At 55.2% G+C, this 17,486-nt stretch overlaps 1 protein-coding gene across 1 annotated transcript in view; it reads right to left on the reverse strand.

Moving 5' to 3' along the window:
* Positions 1-833: 833 nt before the first annotated feature.
* Positions 834-17,486, reverse strand: part of AJAP1 (adherens junctions associated protein 1) — a gene marked incomplete at both ends in the record, with an annotated part of 36,665 nt that continues 20,012 nt past the window's right edge. Inside the window, 3 exons of the mRNA XM_084300252.1 lie at positions 834-906; positions 2,145-2,387; positions 4,414-4,501. Coding sequence (XP_084156378.1) covers positions 834-906; positions 2,145-2,387; positions 4,414-4,501 — 404 coding nt within the window. The remainder of the gene's footprint in view (positions 907-2,144; positions 2,388-4,413; positions 4,502-17,486) is intronic.

Raw genomic sequence — 17,486 nt, forward strand, 5'->3', positions numbered from 1 at the left:
GTGTAAAGGCATAGTAGGCTACTGCTGTTTGCTTTTTAAGCGTGTGCCTGCACGTGCTGTTGAAGACAGTGCAGAATCTGTCCCCAAAGTGTCCTGCAGCTGATCCTTGCTCACCAGCACAAGCTCTCTGGCCAGGTACCTTCGCACTTTGTCTCCTCCAGACAGTGGCCACACAAAACCAGAGAAATAATGATAGAACACTGATCGATGGGGAGTAAGAGCCTGTCCTAACTGAAGAGGAAAAGCTCTCTGGGCTCCCCCCAGAAGGCTCCCTCCGTGCCCTGCCCCTGCCTCCTGCCCAGCCAGGTGCCCTGCCCAGACACAGCCATGAGCACAGCAGAGACCATTAACTTTTTATTCCCTTTCATTCTAATCTAATTATCTCTCTGTGTTCAGTAGCCGAGTGTAACATTAAACAGGCTATTCCGAATAAGCTCCAGCCAGGGAAGACTGGAAATTTCATTTCCACGGAATCTGTGGTTCATTACAGCGGGGACTTGGGACAGACCGCTTAATGGACCCGAGCGCGTGGCTCGAGCTGGCACGGCTGCCCCCAACCTCATCCCATGGCACACGGTGAAGCCTAATTGCTTTTCCTGCCACTGCTGTTAGCAGTGCCACCTTCACCAGAACAACAAGGAGGTTGTTCTGGTGAAGCTAACTAAAACAACACAAAAAGCAAACAACAAAAAAAGAAAAAAAATCTGCTGGAGTGGTTTTTGAGAGTGACTTCTACCGAAGGCACCGCGCGGGCGCTGCTTGGAGTGGTACCTACCAGGAAACAGCCACACGGCGTCTGCCCTGCCCCGGGAAGTAAAACAGGCTTCGGCCAGTCAGCAGGAGATTTCAAACCATTTCTCAGACACAAAGGCCACAGGAATAAGATGCCGATCAGAAGACGAGGGTCTGCAGCAAGCAGAAAAATGGGCTTGCGCGTGCTGGTGCATAACACGAGCAAGCCGCAGAGGCCTGCTGCACAAATCAGCTTTTCAGAGCAAGAACAAACCTCTGGAGCAATGCTTTCGGGGGGGCTTATTGGCCTTGGAAACCGGGGTGGTGCAAAGCAGAGAAAGAAGCAGAAAAGGATGGCCTGCAAAGTCATGTTTCTCCCTGAGAACAAGCACCTTGTAGCGCAGCCAGGCCAAGGCAGGGCTGTCCCTATGGGGGCAGCCCCATTTCCCCAGGTGGCCGTGATGCCTGTGCCACTTGCAGGGCTGTGCATCACCTCCATGGGGCTGCAGGGAGCGTGCCCAGGCCAATAAAACCACACAGAAAGCATTGCCTTGAGGCAGACAAGCAACAAACCCTCCCCAGCAGCACGCAGACGGGTGGGGAAGCAGAGCACCGTGCCCCCCACCATCCATTCACACACACGCAGGTTCAACGAAATGGTTTGAAAATCAGGCACGTTCTCTGCCTTCCAGCATCAGAGGAGACAATACGCATGCAGACGGTGGTTAGAAGGGTGCCTGGTAAGTTGCTGCCTTCCAGGCTTGTGTCCCTCATGCAGCTGGACCCCGGCTGTGGGCAGCAGCCCAGCCGCAGCGCACGCAGGACCCGAGCACTTCATCAAGTTGCTCATCTCCTCCTCACAAGCCTCCCACGGCTCCCTCCAGCTTTGCCAGCAGAGATGGGGGCACTGCACGGAGCAGCCAAAGGCACCGCTGCAGCAGAGCGAGCCCAGCCCCGGGGAAGGGTCCCCCCGGTCTCCCCTCCTGCAGCGAGGGGCACGCAGAGCCACGGCTCGCCGGCCTCGCACCTCGCTGTCGGCTCCCATTATGCCCCCTTGTTAACGTATCATTATTTCGTGCCAGACAAATGGTTCATTCGGTTCTCGCAGCCTGCTCCTTCATTAATCACACTGCTCATTCACAGCCGAGCAGCTCTTTAGGTGCCACTTAGAGGACAGCACAAATTCCGCGAGATGGATCTGAGGAACATTTACTTGCCGGAGGCAGGGAGCTGAGAAGCGTGCGGTGTAAATGCCGTCGGGGCTGGATGAGAGGTGCTCAGGGTAAGGGCAGCTGACACCACAAGGATGGGGCACAGCAGGAGAGCTGAGCAGGAGCGGGGCAGCCTTCCCCACCCGAGCACGGGGACCCCAGTGCCAGAGGTGCACGGGAACGCGACGGGCATCCCCTCACCTGTTTCCATTGTACGTCGCTTTGTAATCTCCGGGTGAGTGCAATGCCTCCTCCGTGTACACGGGCACCGGCGTCCTGACACACTCGTGGGAGCACTGCAGCGTTTCGTTGTAGGCTGTGAATATGTCCAGGCTGCTGGGCACGCGGGCGGGGGTGAAGTCGGTCAGGTTCTGGCAGCTCTCCTCCTGCTGATTGATTTTGCGTTGGTGGCTGTTGCGCCGCGTGGTCCCGCTCTGCGCGCAGCTGGGGCAGCGAGGAGAGGAAGAGAAAACACGACACAAAACACGGCGCTGACGCTTGGAAGAAGAACTCGCGTTATCGGCCATTAATTATACATCATTCGATATTAGATTACAATGCAGGCGCTTTGGAAAGATCAGCCGCAATCAAGCAGTCATTTCGCTTTATTTATTTATTTTTTTTTTTAACGAGCAAATTTAAATTTTAAATATAAGCTTTTAACTACCAGAAGAATTACTTAGCGAGTCACACGTTTGTATCTGCGGGAAATGAAAGCCTTATTTTAAAATGAAAAAAAAAAAAAAAAAAAAAAAAGCAGATGAGAACAATTAAGTTAAACCCCTTCTATCTGGGAGGCATCAAAAGGCTTTAATTATTGGGATAAATAACTCCAGAAATGTGTCTGACACCCAGAGCTATTCTTCCCCAGCAGGGCCGGGTGAGCACCCTGGGTACGGCTGGTGGCCAAATGGCTAGTGGGGGCCAAAAGCCCGGGGGAGAGCGGGTGGAACCGCTCACACACGAGGGGTTCCTGGCACATTTGCAGCAGGAGCAGCAGCACCCAAAGCGCACGCCCTGCACGCAGCCGGCACCCACCCGCCCTGCCCAAGGGGGGCACGCAGCACCCTGCGGGAGGCGCAGCCGGCGTCCCACTTGGTGCCGGTGACTGATCTGGGTCAGCCCTGCCAGCTCACAGCGTGCTGCTCCCCAGCCCTCGCTGCTCTGCCTCTCACACACGGGGAGCCCAACCTGCAAGAGGGAGCCAGGCTCATGCCGGGAAATGCCAGAGCTGAGCTCATGGGGTGCTGGTTTTCTGCCGGTGCCACAGCTGACTGCGGGCTGAGCTTGCCTGCATGCATTCCCCAGCAGGTGCCCAATTCACTCACTGCAAACAAATTCTGCTCGTCACCCACACCAATCAAAATTTTCCCCCTCTCCTTTTTGGCTTCAGCATTCGGCTGCTCGAGCTGTCCTGCTGAGCCGTGGCCGGCCAAGCCACGGTACCTGGGCACACAACGACCTCCTTGGGTCTGCCTGGCAGCACCTGTGCCAGCCCTTTTTCCTCCACAGCACTTCAAATAGTTTTGCCTCCCAGTAAGCAAAAACAGGCTTTTAATCAACCCGTTTTTCTAACTTACTTCCAGGCTCAGGGGCTGATTTCCCGTGGTGCCCACAGGGAGCACTGGGCTCCTGTGGGCAGTGGGGGGGCACACCACAGCGGGGCTGGGGGTGGCAGTGGGAGAAACCCAGGGGCAGAGACCCCAGGGCTGCCTGGGCCAGCAGCACCACGCTGCAGCTCTCCTCGTGGCCCCAGAGGTGCAGCAGCACTATTACACCCAGCAAGACTGACCTCAAAGTAGGCCAGTTTCTCTGGGAAAATAGGTAAAGTCACGAGTGCCTGAAGCGAAAAGCTAACCTATTTTACCAGACGCACAGCCATGTTAAGGGAATAAATGAGAGCAAATTAAGCTAGAGGAGCACACGAACACTCCAGGGGATGGACACACTTAGATCTGGCACCATCCAAGGTGCTGGGATGAAGCATTTCAGCCCTGGAGCCACAGGAGAGGCTGGAGAACAGAAGCGCAGCCTGCGGAGCCATGCGGGCGCACTGAGGAGCAGGGCAACTCTCGCCACCTGCTGCCATAGAAGGCAGGGTTTTGATGTCACCAGATGACATCACTGCAGGGATCTGGCACTAGTCAGTCACCGAGCAGTGACACACACATGTCCCTGTGTGAATTCAGGCCCCTTGATCCTCACCACCCACTCATATCAGACCACAGACTTGGAGAAAGAGGTGGGGTGTTCACCCAAAGCCACCCGGGCGCAGGGGGCAGGCAGGGGGTGCCGGGGACCCTTGGGGCAGTTTCCATGTAAAAACCACTTTATCCTGAGACGCCTTTCACAGCCCATCTTGGCTGCTGTGTGCTCCCAGCAGGGAAGGTTCCTGGTGTTGCAGCCCTCGCCCCTGACCACCCCATCCAGCAGCACCACCCCATCCGAGCTCACCACCGAGAGGCCTTACCAGTTTTTTAAGACAAGAGTTGTTATCAGAGCAGCTATGACCATGATGAGGGACACTGTAATAGTGATTATCTGATGGACCGCCAGACCTGCAAAGAAAAAAAAAAAAAAAAAAAGAAGCATCAGAAAGAGTGAAGATGGGAACTCAAGGGGCTGCAGGGTAACACCGAGCAGAACCCACAGCCTCGTGAGATGTGTCCAGCCCAGCCCCCCCCCCCCAGCTCCAGCAGGAGGAAAACAAAAGCTCCCACTGTGTGCACACCTCCGAGATGCTCCCACGAGCCCCAGGGTGCCCCATCACATCCCCTGCCCTCATCCTCCCAAAGCCCTTCCCCAGCACGGAGCTGGTGAGCAGCCCGCAGGCAGCGCAGCTCCTGCAATTCTCCCTCCTGCATTACATAAAATAATCTTTAAACCGGGCTTCTCCTTTTCTATCCTCTCAAGTATGTTCCTTGTCAGCATGAATTAGGCACGAAGAACGGAAGAAATGTAAAGACGCATACCCTCTGGGATGGAACGGGAAACTTGCGCGCAGCCTTGCAGTGGGTGCAGGATTAACCAGAGATAATAATTACAGTACTAACTGCGGCTCACTTAAGAAGGTCGGATGGGCTCATTTTCTCTTAATTCACCTTACACAGGGTATAATTTTGGCTCGTGTATCATTCCTAATGAGCAGTTTGGAAACAAAAGCATCTCAATGTACAGTATGTTTGTGATTTTGTGCTGCTTTACAGTCACAATTTCGTAATGAAATGATTTTCCTGGCTGCAGCCCAAGGATGTGCTATTTTTCACAAACAGATGTTGCAGCTCCTGATGGATGATGTTTTTAATAAATAAATAAATGTTAGCATGACAGGAAAATGAGCAGTTTTATATATTTATGTCTATATATAGATACAGATATGTATCCGTACAATACATACGTAGTGTTCCTGGCTCGTGTGGGTGTGCGTGGCAAGGAAATTGCTTCTTCCCATGCAAGAGCATGACAAACCCCAGCTAGCTGCCTGCAGGCAAAGCTGGTGGAGCCAGGGAGAGCCCACAGAGCCACCTTGATGTGCCCAGCCCCACCAACATCGTGCCAGGAGGGTGCGGGGAGGTGGTGGCACAGTGGCCAGCAGCTCTCCGGAGCCAGCTCAGTGCTGCATCTCCAGCACCAGCAGCCGTATGCACCACATCTGGGTGCTGCTCTGCTGCCTTTTCACAGAGAACAGTTTGGGCTCCCTTCGGATTTGTTATCTTGCCTTCCCCCTGCTCACCCGCACACCAGTGGTTTCACATCCCTACTGATAAGACCTGTCAATGCAGAGAAGCCGCTCAAGTCCAGCCCGGCTCCCAGGGCAGAGCTGCCACCCCCCAGGGGCACGCAGATGCCCAAAGCCTTCTCAGCCCACACAGCACTGCAGAACTGCCAATTCCCCAAAGCCTGGAGCCAGGGGACCCCCTCCAGCCCACAGCACAGACACACCAGCCAGGAGCGACACCTTTTCAGGGAGCTGCAGCAAATCAAACACGCAGAGACATGAGCCTTGACAGTTTAATACAATAAAGCCAAGGTCACCTTTGGCCAGCCTGATTCACCAAGCAGCCGGTGCCAGCAATGGCTCGCGGCGAGGTTCCTGCTTCCCACAGTGCCAGGAGCACGGCTGAAGCCGCAGCCCACGGCACAGGCAGAGCACTCACCTCCCCGGGGAGCCCTGGGGATGGCCCAGCCAGAGCTCCTTGCTCTGAAAGCAAAGTGCTTCAAGGCAACCCCAGATTTCCTCTGAATGCTGCTCGTGAGCAAGGCTCATCTTTGACAGGAAACCTATCCACTGCTGCAGCCCATCATGGAAGAGGCTTCTGGGTCCAGATGGGAGGGAAGCGTTGTCTTCCTGCCCTAGGACTCGTGTTAGTGCATCTAACATGGACTGCAAGCTGCAGCCCTGAGTCCTCCCTCCAGCCTGCAAGCCAGCTGCCAAAGGCCAAACCCAGCACAGGAGCCTCCGGGGCTTCAAATAAGGCCCCCGATTCACCCCAGCTGCCTTCCAGCTGGCCTGAACCCACACAGGCCCAGCCTGCCCCTCGCTACATTCATGCAAGGCACCTGGGCACCCTGCTCCTGCTGCCCCGTAGTCATTCCCCTTTGGCAAGCACAGAGGGGCTTTGTCCCCAGGGGTTCAGGATGCCAGGGATGCACTGGTCCCGTGGTCAGGTGCAGTTATTCCAATGCACTGGGCACTCCTTCGTGCTCCCCTGACACAGCAATGAAATTATAAGTGGAAAAAAGTCCAGAGGAGGGTGGATCGGCACATTATAAATCAATCCATGGCTTTTTCCTTGCGATAGTTGTGTTGTTGCAGTTGGCAATGAGGTCAGGTCCTGCAGACAGACGTAACGTGGTGGCTCCTGCACCTTAACCTGTTCTGGCTGCCGTCGTCTGATGATGCTCAATACAAAGTGGACAAAATCATCAAAGCGATGGACAAAATCACCCATGCCCCTGACTGGGAGACAGGCCTGAAGGGGGACAGAAGGGCATCCTTCAGACAGAGGGGTTCACCAGCACAGCGATGCCCTGGGCTTCTTGTGCCCATGTCATTTCCCTCACAGCTGTGGCACCAGGGTTTGGGGGCACCTTTGGCACTCCTCAGGGGTTGGCTCTCCTCCTTGCCTCTGTCTTGTCAGTGGCAGAAACACCAGATGCCAGGATTTTAGTCACGAGCTAAGAGCTGCCGGTGTAAAGAACAGTAAAAGCAAGAACAAAACAATCAAAATCCCTCCAAATAAAACAGAAGTGTTTCTGGAAGGAGACGCATGCAGCATCTTCTGGTGCTCACTCTGCTTTGCCAGAGGATGCGACGTGGGGGAGTTTGGGAGAGGAGCCTGAGCAACAAGCAGAAATCCTAGCTGATTCACTCCCCCGAGCAGGCAGAACCCCCAGCAGTGGCTCATCAAAACGCAGGGAGAGGCAGAATATTGGGAAAAACACATCCTTTGGGGTCTTCCTCTGCCCCCTGCCCCGCGAGCTGCACCGCGCTCCCTCCCCGGGGACGCAGCGGGTGGCTGCCTGCCAGCGTCCCGGCGGAGCCGGAGCAGGAGGGATGAGTCAGGGTTATTTTTCTCCCTCAACTCAAGCACCTATTTTGCAAATGACCCATTTCCTTCATTTACTCCCAATTACACTTCAATTGGTTCAAACAAACTGTGACAAGGTTCCTCTGGAGAACACTTGGCAGCAGCAGCTGCCGAAACAAAAGCGAGGGGCGCGCGGAGCGGAGGGCGCGCACCCACCATGCGGCCAGAGCATCCCGGCTGAGCATCCCACTGCTCCCCAGACGGGAGAGGTGTCTTGAGGGGCACAGAGCAGCCGTGCCTCCTGCAGCCAGCCTGCCCTGTGCTGTGCCGTGCCAGTGCCCCGCGCGTGCCGAGGTCAGGAGCAGCGGCGAGCCCGGCAGCGGCGGCACAACCGCCAGCCGCACCGCTCGCAGCGGTCTTGGAGCAGCTCCCAGTGGGACACCGCCGGGAAAGATAAAAGGAAAGGCTCTAAAAATAAAGTCAAGCCAGCCCAGTGCCCGATTCCTTTGAAAACAAGCAGCTTCGGAAAGCAGACCTTCGCAGAGACGGGAGCCGAGGAAGAGGCGGCAGGGGCGCGGGAGAGCCCACGATGCAATTAAAGCTCCGCTTACATAACCCGAAACACGCAGGCAGAACAGATTGCAGGTGGCAGAGCTCTGGGAAGGATGGCATCTCTTCTGAGCAGGACACATGGATTTTAAGAAGAGCTGGATAATTTTAGACTCCGGCACATACATAAGTTGCCATATGTACTAGTATGGTTCCTTTGCATTGCATATTAATTCTGCACCCAAGTCTAGGAGGATTTCAAGGGGATGGGAAATGTTTTTCCCAAGAGCGTTAACCACAGCAGAGCTAGAGGCTGGGGACGGGACCTGACAGGTAACTGAGATGATTTCTTGGGAAGCCCTACAGTGATACCCACTAGAATAAGGACTAATTTGTCTCTGTTCTTACTTAGCAAATATATCAAATCCTTTCCTCCGGGCCTTCAAGGAAATATATAGAACTGCACAAAGCAAAATCGATCAGGACTATCCAATCTGCAAGATAAGGTGTTAACGGATGGGGTGTTCTGGGATGCGGGAACATCCCGTAAGGGACAGCACCTGAGGGAGTGCGGCAAGATGACAGAGAGAGAAGGCTACGAAGAGCAGAGCATTATTTTAAATACAGCCGTAGGAACCCGACCCGTCTGGAGGAAAGGGACCTGGAGAATAAAATCGATAGCTCATAAAGCAAAATTACCCTTCCGCCTTCGGCGCAGGCAGCCTGTGATGTGCACAGCCCTGAGTGCATAACTCAGCTCAAGGACTGGGCCCCTAAAGCCCCGAGCTGCCGGGGCAGCGGTGGGACCGAGCTGGAAGCAGCAACGCCGGGCGGGGGCAGATTTATTTGCTCCCCCTGCGGCGTGGCTCTGGCTGCTGCTGCTGATCCCACGGGAAGCAGCAGCAAGGCAGAATCCTTCCCCACGTCAGCGAGGATTTGCACAGCCAGGAGCCACGAGCTGCCTCGCTCTCCCCTTGCTCTGCTTTGTCTTCTGGAGGAAAATCATCCCGACTTCTTTACACAGGCACCTTCACTCCCTGGGTCCTTCAGCCAAACCCGTCACTTCGCATCTCTGCGGGCAAAACCCCAGCAGCAGCGGGGGAAGGAGGACGCTGCTGCATGTGCCACCCTTTGCTCCTCATGCACTGCTCTGCTTCCTTCCTCTGAGCGTCTAGAAATGCCCAGGGACATCCCCAAAAGGGGCTTTGGGCTTGGAGAGCTTTGCCCAGGGCTGGGCATGTCCCAGGGCCAGCACCTGTGTGTGCAAAGACATGTGTCCCACGTCCAGAGCCTGCTGAGGCTGCTTCTTCTCAATGGAAAACTGTCTCCCCCTTCACCATCACACTTCCACACTTTGTTTCAACACAAAATACATTTGCATGCTGATTTGCTCAGATTTTTTATTTATTTTTTTAATTTTTTACTAAAAATCCTCCCATTTTTTTAGGGTTTTTCCGTTACTTCCTCCTTTACAACCAATAAAAAATGAGAGAAAAAAACAAATTTTCCTGAGGAAAGCCAGGCAAACCTGCTGCTCCCCCACTGCTGCTCCCCCCACAAGGAGGTTTTTCCTAGGGGAGCGTAAACTTTTGGCACATTCACGGAGCATCTGGTGACCGCGGGGTCCCAGCGCACGGAGGTGAGCTTTGGGCGGGTGCTGCCAGCACCCAGCTCAGCCCTGCTGAAGTCCCCTTTTCCTGGCAAAAGTAAGGCTGAAAACATTTTAAACCACACAGGGCTGCCACCACCTCATTACAGAAGCAGGTGGTCATTTAATGCCACGCTGATACCCGGAGCAGCAGCCAGGTTATTGCTGGGTCCCGGCACGGCGCCGCCGCTCGGGTGCAGCCAGCTGCAGCTGCACGGAGCAGAGACCTCCTCCCGGCACGGGGACTGCAAGCACTTCACTGTTACAAGGCTTTTACTAGTAAATTTGACGCAGTGACCATTTAACTCGAGGGTAATTACAGGAGAAGTATTTAATGGAATTGAAAGTGTGTCCAAACCCCCGTGCTTCTGCTAGTGCAGCAGAATTTAATGTGTCGCATGCCAGGAGGGAAAGCTCTTCAAAGGCGCTCTTTGAACCCTTGGAAATGCTGAAATATGGCTGGGATTTTCCATTCGCACACCGTCCTGCTGAGCACTGCTCTCACCTGGGACTGCTCCCCCCCCGAAGCACCAGGCTGGTGTTTCCAGGTCCCAGCCCAGCCCGCTGCCCATGCAGCCCCCTGCCCGACTCACAGCTAGGGCTGCCCCCCCACGGAGCTGCCCCAGCCCCAGCTGCTCAGATCTGGCACCAGAGAAATCTCTTCAGGAGACATCTCAGTGTTAGGTTCCTTGTTTTGGAGAACCAGACACACAAACTTGTGGAAACCCACCTCCGGCACCCACACAGGCAGCAGCCGAGGGACTCGCCTGTTCAGACGCACGGACAGGAGGCATGCATCAAACTGGAAAATGGGATTTTGAGTTCCCAAAATCAAGGGAAAAAAAAAATCCAACCTTCTCAAAGCAGGCAAATGCTTGGACACTTTTTGCTGCTAAAGTGTTGCTAGGACACTTTTTTTTTTTTTGTATGTTAAAGACCATATATTTGCTACCAAGATGAAAGTGCTGAATTTTGGCCTTTCTGTCCACCTTTTGAAACAGCTCCTGGACAGCTCTGCATCAACAGAATTAAATCCATGAGAAAATCCATTTGAGACTAATGTGTCGCTACTGCAGGAGTGTGCAATGGCAGCGAACAGGAGATATAAGCTCTTAATTAAAAACAAAGAGAACCTCTATCCCCCAAGGCCTTTATTTCAACAACACTGGTTAGGGAGACCATATTTTTCATTTTCCCAATAAAAACAGCTACGAGCCGCAGCTCTTTGAAGACCCTCATCAAGGCCTCTAAGCTGCATGAAATTAAAAAAAGAGGAAACAGCTTCATTTTGTTTTGCAGCGTATAATCTTGAGTTACCGTTGGCGGCAGAAAAACAACAGCTGCTCCGACTACCTGCTCCATCTCAGCCAGGAGAGCTGCAATTAAGCACCTAAGTGCCTTCCTGCACACACGCCCGCTGATTGCCTCCCCGAACTCCGCCGCTTGCTCCTTCTCCCCCACCCTAACCCTAATTACGACCCTGAGCCCCTGCTCTCCCCCAGCAACTCGTGTGTGACTCTTGGTGAGATGCTGGCTGGGGGCAGGAGCCCTGAGGAGCCCCCAGGCTCTGCTGGCATGGGGGGAGCAAGGGAGGAGCGGGGGGCACCGAGGGGCTGCCGGAGGTGGGCGCAGGGCACGGCATGAATGGCACGAGGTGAGCTAGGGAGGGAAGAGCTTGATTGCAGCCCGCAATTAGACACACGAGGTCAGGCCCTGCTGCCTCTCATTCATCAATCAGAGCATCACCTCCGGTCAGGGAGAGGCCATCAGAAACAGGCAGCAAAAAGGAACCGGCTCAGGAGAGCAGATGAAGAACTTAAAAAGAGGGAAACGATGAAAATGCAGTCGGAGCCGGTGCCTGCGGGAATTATTCCCCAGCCAAAATAACCTCCTAAGTCATTTCCACAGCGAGTTACCGTGAAAGCATCAAAACCCGTGCAGAAGCCAGAAAGCCCGTGTCATTGCCCTGCTGCTGCTCTGCCCGCATTCAGCTTGGAGCAGAAGCACATCAGGCAGCCGGTCACGCTGCATCCTCCAGCCTGACCGGCAGCCTGGAACCCGCTGCCTTAAATAACCGAGAGAGCAGAGGATTTCTCGCCGTTGGCCTGGAAACTATCGATGGTGCTTGGCCTGGTTCCTCGCCTGAGTCCTAGCAGGCTGAGTCCAGCCAGAAGCCGGAGCCTGCAGCCACGCCACGGCAGAAGGGAGGCAGCAGGCACGTGGTCCCCGCTCCAGGGTGGCCAAGGTTTGGGCACCAGACCCCTGGGGATAGCAGTGGGCCAGGCAAAACCACCCAGCACGTGCCCAGGGACACCTCCACGCACCCCCCGCAGCATCCCTGCCCGCTGTGCGGTCCTGCCTCCAAGTCCCCAGGGCTCCACAACAGCCCAGGTTAACGCCTGGTCCCTTATTCCACTTCTGAGAAACTTTATGGCTCCGCTATCCAGCCCTCGTGACCGTCACGGAGAGTCTGGGGAGAACTGGCTTGGTTTTAGAGGCATGACGGCTCCCCCAGCCCCCTGAAAGCACACACCACAGCGTGCCACGCGGGGATGTGCCCCAGATCAGCCCCGCCGAGCTGCTGGCTTTGTCCTTCTCACCTCAGTGACAGAAGTAATAGGGCTGCAGCATTAATGCTCCCAAGACGCATGCTGCTCCTGATCCCCAGAAGTCTCATCCAGCCTGTAAAAATGCCTTTGGATAGAAAAATTCAATGGGGAGAGTGGCGTGACCGTTCCGTAGCAATGGTAGCCACAAATAGCCTTTTCCCAAGGGGGATCAGCGCGATTTTGCCATAATTCTACCCACGGTGCTGCTTAATAGCTTTTAAGAAAAATAATCTCCGATAAACGAGAGGGCTGACCCGGTGTGCTGGGAAACGTCCTTGGCTCGGCTCCTGCTGACACCTCAGCCCCTCGCAGAGCAGAGCAGAGCCTGGGGATGCTGCGCTGTGCCCCCAGCCCTGCCGGGGAGCCTCCAGGGCCAGGGCTGCGAAGCCACCCCCATCAGCTCCAAAACCTCGCCGAGGGAGCACCAATAATCCCCGAGTTAAAGCGTGGCTCTTCAGCAACCAAAAGCTACAGCTCCTGGAGACCTCCTGGCATTTTGAGTGGGACCGTGGAAAGGAGCAGAACATCCTGCTGCTGCTCGGAAATGCCCGTGCCAAGAAAGAAGATCCTGGAGGCTTACGCTAAAGGCACGGGGACTTATCTGCTCAGGTGTTACAGCCAGTATCACTAAGCAATAAATATTTCTGGGAGCAGGAGAGGAGCATTTCTGGCTCATTTAGCCACACGTGGGGGAAGGCACACAAGCACGCCCAACATCTGCTAATCCCGGGGAAAACAGCAGCCCCTGCTCCCTCGTCAGAGAAGGCTCAGCTTTTTTTTTTTTCAGGTCCTCCACCCTTAAGGAAAACCGTGCTGTTGTGCAGCTGATGCCCGGCCTTAAGAAGCCTCCTTAGGAAACCTCGCAGGACAAGCACCAGCCCTGGCTCTTGTGCCTCGCCGGTGCCCCTCGGTGTGGCACCGTGGGCCCCCGGCTGTGCCAGCAAGGGGACACAGACCCCAGGCTGGTGGGGACACGGTGGCCCTGCACTCGCTGCTGGGTGGGACACACATCGACCGTGCCTCTGCGGTAACAGGGGAAGAGATGGATTTTCCTGATCTTTCTCTTTCCATGGCACTGCCCGGCCCCGCCGCTGGGCACCGGCCCCAACGAGTCCTCCTGCAGGCGTGGTGGTCGGGCTGCCCGACAAAACGCACCTTGCTTCCAGCTCAATAGAAGCTATTTTAGGTTTAGAGAAGAGATTTCAGTTGAAAGCTTGATAATCCTGCGGAATTGACGGGTTTCCCATCCAGTCCTCAGGACGGGAAGGGAGGAGAAGCCCATCCTTGCCAGTCCCCGGCCCCAAATGCAAGGCCAGGAGAGGGGAAGGCATGCAGCCCCCCCCCAGCACATCCCAGCCCGTGCTGGCTCTGCAGCTCTGTCCTGAGGCCTGTCAGCCCTTGCCTGCTCAGCCGTACCTCATTAACTGCACACAGACAAACAGATGGAGCTTGTGGGAGTGCCAGGCGACACGGGTGGGGGCTGCGCTGAGGTCCCTGCCTTGCCCAACCCGTGCAGCCTGGCCAGAGCCCCCTACCATGGCCGTGAGACAGCTTTGGGAGCGATGACTCCAAAGAGACCAAGCCCAAACTGATAAATATTCAGCCGTTCTGTGCTGCCTCGGGCTCCTCTTCTGCACGGTGAGATGTGGGGGTCACACAGACAGCCCCCTCTGCCTGCGGGCACCTCTCCAGGCAGGAGTCCACCACCTGGGGTGCCAGTGACACGGTGGGGCAGGGCCAGGACCAGGGGACACTGGCACACCACCTGCAGGTGCTCACCCAGCGAACGCCCCCCACCCCAGCCCCTCCATCGCTGCCCCTGCAGGGCTGAGCCCGCGGCGGCTCCCGACGCCTTTGCGGGCGGATCAAAGCAGCAGCTCCCCCCCGGCCGCCCAGGGTTTTCTTTTAAACACATTTTATCTTTAATTAATTCCTTTGAAGCCTTTCGCACGCGCTATCTCGTCGCATCCAGCGCCCCCTCTCCCGTCCCCTCTGTTTGAAGGCAGGGTCACTTCCCGGCAGGGAGGCGCCCGTCTCCGCGCCATCATTTATCCACGCTGCGCTCCCAGCAGTGTGCAGGGAGGGGGTGCTGGGGGCAGCCGCCAGCTCAGCACCGCTGCCGGTGCTCTGGATGCCCACGCAGCCCCACGCCACCCCACGACCCCGGCCATGCCCCAGGGGGTGCCCACTGGCACCAACACCAGCTCGGTTAGGAGCACGCCGCGTGCAGCGCACGGTGCCAAATTCACGGCGCACCGGCCATCAAACAGCCATTAAGAGCAGCAGACGGCACATAAAGCCTCCTGCCTTATAAAGCACTTAAAGGTTTAATTAAAGATGGCTTTATTCTAATAATACCGAAAGGAAGGCCTCAGACAACTCCGCGAGCGCAATTCATGCTTAAACTTTGACAGCCCCTGATTCACGCTTTTCCTTTTCTTTTTTTGGCTGAGCCAGTAGGAAGAGCAGATCCTCGCTCCTGCGGAGGCCAGCAGCCCGCAGACAGCACCGCGCTGCCGCGGCGACAAAAGCTCTGTTACAACCTTTGCCTCCCGCAGCACGATGGAATTTTAATTATTTCGCTCCTTACATGCTCCATCGTAAAATGAATATGACAGCCCCCGAAAAAGGAAGCACATTTTTGAAAACCATAAGCATAAACTACGCATGGGTGAACATATTGAGTCCCCATCTGACTGCCATCAGCACTCTTGCCAGGCGCTGAGCAGACATAGGTGGCACAGGGATAAACACACCTGATTTTCAGTTTACTTGCTACAAAAAAAAAAGCAAAAAAATCTTGCACGATAACACCCACCACAAACAGAGCCGCGCTTTACCTCCCTTTTTTCTTTTTTGGACACCAGCAGCAATCACTTGTCTATCTTTTCTCCTCCTAAGCAGGATTTTCGCTATTCCACTGAAATTTTTAGGCTTGTTTTTCTGCCGGTGAGTCACATAAAGATTGTTTCTTATTATTTTTTTCTCTCTTCTTAACCAAGAAGGAGTGGGGCGAGAGGAAAACCTGAGCAGGATTGCTGTAATTGCTTGCCTAACCAAATGCCACTACGTTTGCTGAAGTGTGGGAAGCGGTGCTGTGATGGAAGCCGAGCGTGCAGGTCCCCACCAGGCCCCCACAAGGCCTCCCCCAGGTCCCCACCAGGTCCCCACCAGGTCCCCTGCCCTCGCCGGCCCTGCCAGCAGGGCTCAGGGCCTCCTGGCCACGCACAGGGTGGATGGAAGGCACAGCGATGGCTGTGCCCATGTGAGTGATGGCTTCTCCTACCATCTAAAATCATTTCTGGAGAGAATTAACATTCCCTTCCCAGTCACTTTGTTGACTCACGTCCCCATCCTCAGCCATCATCCCACACCAAGGGAAGGAGAAAGCTTTTGTCCCCCAAAGCGCGGCGGCTCCCTGTGGGTGCGCGCAGGGAGGGCAGCAGGGGGAAAAGCAGTGCTTCCACCAGTGCCACGGCAGCTGATCCGCTCCGACTGCATACGAAACCACACAGGACAGCAGCGAGGGTGCTGCTGGTGGGCTGGGAGCTGGTGGGAGCCCCTCTGAAGGTGCTGGCCCCGGGGAGGCTGAAGCCCCACAGCCTCCGAGCGCGGTGCCTCCGCACCTTGCCTTCCCGTACCGCCGGTGGTGCCACTGCTCGGGGCTGCAGGACGGCGATTTGTGATGTTCACTGAGGCACATCAAGAGTACAAACAAGTTACCTAATCCTAATTTGTAGCCATATGTTTTTCCAGGCAGAGAACAAACACTTCCAGCCGCTAGAGCTTATGTAACGGAGAGGAGCAGGGCTCGCACGACGCATGGGCTTCCACGTGCGCGCCGCCAGCACCGTGGCCAGTGCTTTGGGGTGCTGCTGGCCACTTCCCTGCCACGGTGAAGGGCCAGGTGGGACCCTGGTTCTGCCGACATGCTGCTCCCAACCTCCTGCAGCTCCCTCCTGTCATTTCGTGCTCAAAGGGAAGCATGGAGCAGCGGGATCCTGGCAGGAGCCATCACCCTGCAGCCAGGCTGGCCACGGGGTGGTAGCTGGCAGCAGTACAGGCTTTAAGAGGTTAAATGCCTTTTTCCTTGGTGTCCTGCCTGCCCCAGCAGCAGTCCTGGTGGAGCTTTTGGTCGTCTTCTCACATGCAGCCGCAGCACAGGAGTTTCCTCCTCATCCTGAGCCTTGGTGCCTGGTGATGCACCTCCTCTGACGAAGCAGCCTCCTCGCTGGGATTTGATGTACAGCAAGAAAGGGCTCTGCGCTCACCTCCAAGACCTCACTGGGTGCTTAGCACGGATAATGGCAACAAAAGCAAATTCGGAGCTCAGGCACTTTTCAATTTAGGGCAGATAGGCTGAGATAAGAAGGTCCCTTAGCCCGGGAAAGGAGTTTATTGTATCCACCACCCAGGGGAAAGATCATTAACAAAAGCTCTGATCCTGGAAAAGCCCCAATGGGAGCTCAGAGCAGCAGTGGGAGCCCCCAGGGAGCTCTCCACTCACTGGGGCTGTGCTGGAGGCTGCGATCGGGGCCGGGCGATGCCGCAGCATGGGGCCGTGAGGCTCAGCATCCCGCCAGGGACCTCAGGCTGCTGGCGGTTTGTGCTGGGAATTATCGATGCTCCACGGCTAATTCATCCAGCTGATTCTAACTCTACTTATTTATTCATTTATTAGCAAAAAGATGCGTGTGGGTTGGGCGATTTTTCGCCACCACAAATAACTTCAGGTTAGGAACAACATTCTGGTTGGTTTTCCCCTTTCTCCCAAGCAGGGCGTGCTAGATAAATTCATCAGGATTACAATCGGATCGTAAAATTCCTTTTCGTTTTGACTAGAAAATCACCGTGGGCTAAAAGCGGTCAATGCACAGTGAATATATTCTGTAAACTGTACAACAGTATCCCACAGTTTAATACTGGTAATAACAAATATAATTTGAAATAAATGGGAACCTGCTTCCTCATCCATGTCCATGCAGCAAATAGTGCTGGTGGAACGCATTACAGTAACTGAGTGCTGCACTAAATTTGATTACGGAAGATGGTTTGTGGATGTGTACTGATAATAGGAAGAATACAGCAAGCTGCTAGAAAATGTCTCAGATAAAAGTGATGAATCAGAGCTTCCATTTGTTTCCCGAGCGCTCATTTGAAATCGCTCATCTCGGAGTCGGGCAGCGTTTCCGCAGTGGCAGCCTGT

This window comes from Netta rufina (genome assembly GCF_964035555.1).
Source record: "Netta rufina genome assembly, chromosome: 22".
Lineage (NCBI taxonomy): Eukaryota > Metazoa > Chordata > Aves > Anseriformes > Anatidae > Netta > Netta rufina.